This window comes from Crocodylus porosus, unplaced genomic scaffold, assembly GCF_001723895.1.
Source record: "Crocodylus porosus isolate Cpor-Errol unplaced genomic scaffold, CroPor_comp1, whole genome shotgun sequence".
NCBI classification, from domain to species: domain Eukaryota; kingdom Metazoa; phylum Chordata; order Crocodylia; family Crocodylidae; genus Crocodylus; species Crocodylus porosus.
Window position 1 is genome coordinate 18,859,257 of NW_017728928.1, and position 3,055 is coordinate 18,862,311.

Genomic DNA, 3,055 nt, shown 5'->3' on the forward strand with positions numbered 1-3,055 from the left:
GGCCATCGACACACAATGCTCTGTGTAGCTGCCGGTCCATGCCTGGCCGCTCGCAACATCCCCGCCTCCTTGCCTCCCTGCTCCTTCTCCCTGTTGCCTCCCCCACTCTACCAGTTGTTGTTGGAGCTGGGTGGTGGCAGCGGGGGAGGGGAGCATTGCAGCTGGGGGGTGCTGCCACAGGAGCACCCACCCCATCCCGCTCCCATCTCTCTCTCCCTTCCTCCCCTCTCACTTGCCCCCTCCCTGCCGGGAGGGAGGGGAGGAACAAAGTGCTGCTACCTACCATCCTGCACCACCTGCCAGAAGCGGGACGGGGGAAGGTTGCCCCACCATCCTGCTCCCAGCAGTCCGTGCTGCCGCCACATCCAAGGGGTGGCCTGGCCCTCCCCCCCGCCACCCCCAGCTCTGCTCTTTGGAGGTGGCAGTGGCATGAGGTGCTGGAAGTGGCATTGGCCTCTCTCCCCTCTCCCACCTTCCATCCCCTCTGTCATGGCAATGCTCCGCTATGCCAGTCCATCCCCATCGGCCTGTCTGCCAGGGATGGAGTGCTGCCATGATGGTGGGGATGAAGATGGCCGGCGCTGCCACCGCCTCCTTCAAGGAGCAGGGAAGGGGGGGGCAAGACCACCCCTTGGATGCAGAAGGAAGACCGGGGGGGGGGGCAAGGCCAGGGCTGCATCACCAGCACCCTGTACCACCGCCGCCTCCAGGGAGTAGGGCCAGGGGAGGGGGGGCAAGGCCAGAGTGGGGGTTGAAGCCAGCGCTGCACTGTCAGCACCCCATGCCGCCGCTGCCTCCAGGGAACGGGGGCCCGGGAGGGGGAGGGGGGCAGGGGCAGACCAGCAGCGCTCCAGCCCCTCAGTCCCTATTGTCATGGTGCCACTCTGCTGTGTGTGTCTGTCTCTGCAGAGCACTCAGGTTGTTTCAGTGAGCATTATGATTGGCTGCCAAGACAACCTATTCTTTCTTTGTGCCCAACACAGGCGGTGATGACCATCTGGTGAAAGTGTGGGATTATGATACAGGTGAGGTGACTCATGTTGGTGTGGGTCACAGTGGCAGCATCAGGCGACTCAAGATCTGCCCTGGGAACAAGTATATCGTGAGTGTGAGTGCAGATGGTGCTATCCTGCGATGGAAATACCCACACTCACACTAACAGTTGGTACAGAAACTATAATACCAGTTTTTGAAAAGTTGACTCTATTTAGAAACGTGCAAAAAATTGTACTACTAGGGAACGGTTATTTTGATACTGTCTAGTGTGAATTAGCCAGGCTCGTTTCCTTTCTAGTACCTGGCAAAACTGATAGTTTCAGAGTACAAAGCACTCCTGTTGATTCAATTGCAGTTGGGGGCGCTCTCCTCTTCTGAATATCAGGCTCAGGAAGTTATATGACTGGTTTGCCCTGTTACTGTATCTGGACAATTCCAAGTCTCTCTCTCTCCCCCTTCTTCTTCACAATGAATAATTTATTGTATAAATACAATGTTCTGTGTTCATTTTTGTTTGTCTGGTTCTAATTATGCCAAAAGGCTTTTCTGCTTCAAACCAGAAATATAATTGTGAAACCCTTTAGATTTAAATTTTTAATGAAGAGGTTCAAAAATAAATAAAAGGACCTGTTTCTCAGAGGGTTGGGGCTTATAGTTTTTTGAAAATGAGGCTTTTCTACATTGTCTCCAGTTGAGCATCCATAATTACCAGTCATCTTAATAAATTTTGCCCACGTTTTTCTAGGATAAACCTAGTGTAATCACATAGGTTTTCCTATTCAAAATACATCCCTGAAATACTTTATTCTCTTGCATGCCACCTGGCCCTAAATAAGACATGTCTTGCAGAAGGAAAAATGTAGAAAAAGAGATTTTTCCAGAGTTGTAAGCCCTCTTGGAAATACTGAGTGTCTAGGAAGTACGGCATCCTGGGAGACAGTCTGGGTGAGGCAGCAGTAGGGTTATCATATTTCCAAGTCCAAAAAATAGGACACCTGTCACAGGGTGCGGGGGGGAGGAGGGAAGAGGAATATGATGGGGGGGGGCTATGACATGCCAATGCCCTGCCCCACCCATTCTGTTGCCCCTCACTGACAAGCCACCCCCTGCCCCAGCCTTGCTGCTGCCCCTCACTCTGGACCCACTGACCCCAGCCCTGCCAGTGCTTTTCGCTCCCAAACAGCAGTACCCTGTCCCCCACCCCTTGCTGGTGCCTCTCACTCCCAGCCCACAGTCCCCTGGCACTGCCAGTGTCCTGTACACCCTATCCAGTCACCCATCCCATCCCCCAGTGCCCCTCACTCCAGATCTGCATCTCCCTGCACCCCTCCCAGCCCTGCCGGTACCCCTCACTCCTGACTTGCAGACCCTTGCCCCCCAGCCCTGCTGGTGCCCCTCAATCCTGACCCACAGTTCCCTGCCCCCCACCAGCCCTGCCCCCCACCAGTGTGCACACACACACAGACACTCTCTGTCGGTTTACCTGGCTTGCTGGAGCCTGCACAGGGAGCACATGACCCCCAACAGCCAATCACCTTGCCCGCTGCTCCCAGCCCCAAGCAGCTAGCCCGGGGGAGCAGAAAACCCAGACATTTGCTCTTATTTTAAAAGCCCACCCAGACGCAACACAGGGGGCCAAAAAAGAAGTAAGTCCAGGAAAACCCGGACATATGGTAGCCCTAGGCAGCAGGGACTGACTGATATGGCTGTGCAGTAATAAGACCCCAGCCCCTTGCAAGGGCAGTACCATGCCTGTTACTACTTTACTGTAAACAGTTTTTATATAAGTTCCAGTAAATAATGAAGTGCTGTTTCCACACTACAAACCTCACCAATGTACTACAGACTGCATGCAGCTGCTCACTTGCCCTGAGCCAGCTCAAGTGCTCCTTGAGGCACAAGCTACAATGCGCAGCCAATAGCTGGGGTTTTGAGAGGGTTAACGAGGGATCCCACCCCTTCTGTGTACTAGAACCAGAGACAAGAGGCAGCTGTTTTGGCAGCCAGAAGTGGATGCTGTGCTTTAATATTCTTCTATTTCTGTTCTAGTGAAGAAAAA

The 3,055-nt window shown here is 53.7% G+C and overlaps 1 protein-coding gene across 1 annotated transcript in view; it reads left to right on the top strand.

Annotated features, from left to right (window-relative positions):
- Positions 1-1,421, top strand: part of LOC109315229 (cilia- and flagella-associated protein 52-like) — a 23,429-nt gene extending 22,008 nt beyond the window's left edge. The window contains exon 12 of the mRNA XM_019542825.1: positions 984-1,421. Coding sequence (XP_019398370.1) covers positions 984-1,159 — 176 coding nt within the window. The 3' untranslated portion in view covers positions 1,160-1,421. The remainder of the gene's footprint in view (positions 1-983) is intronic.
- The last annotated feature ends 1,634 nt before the right edge of the window (positions 1,422-3,055 follow it).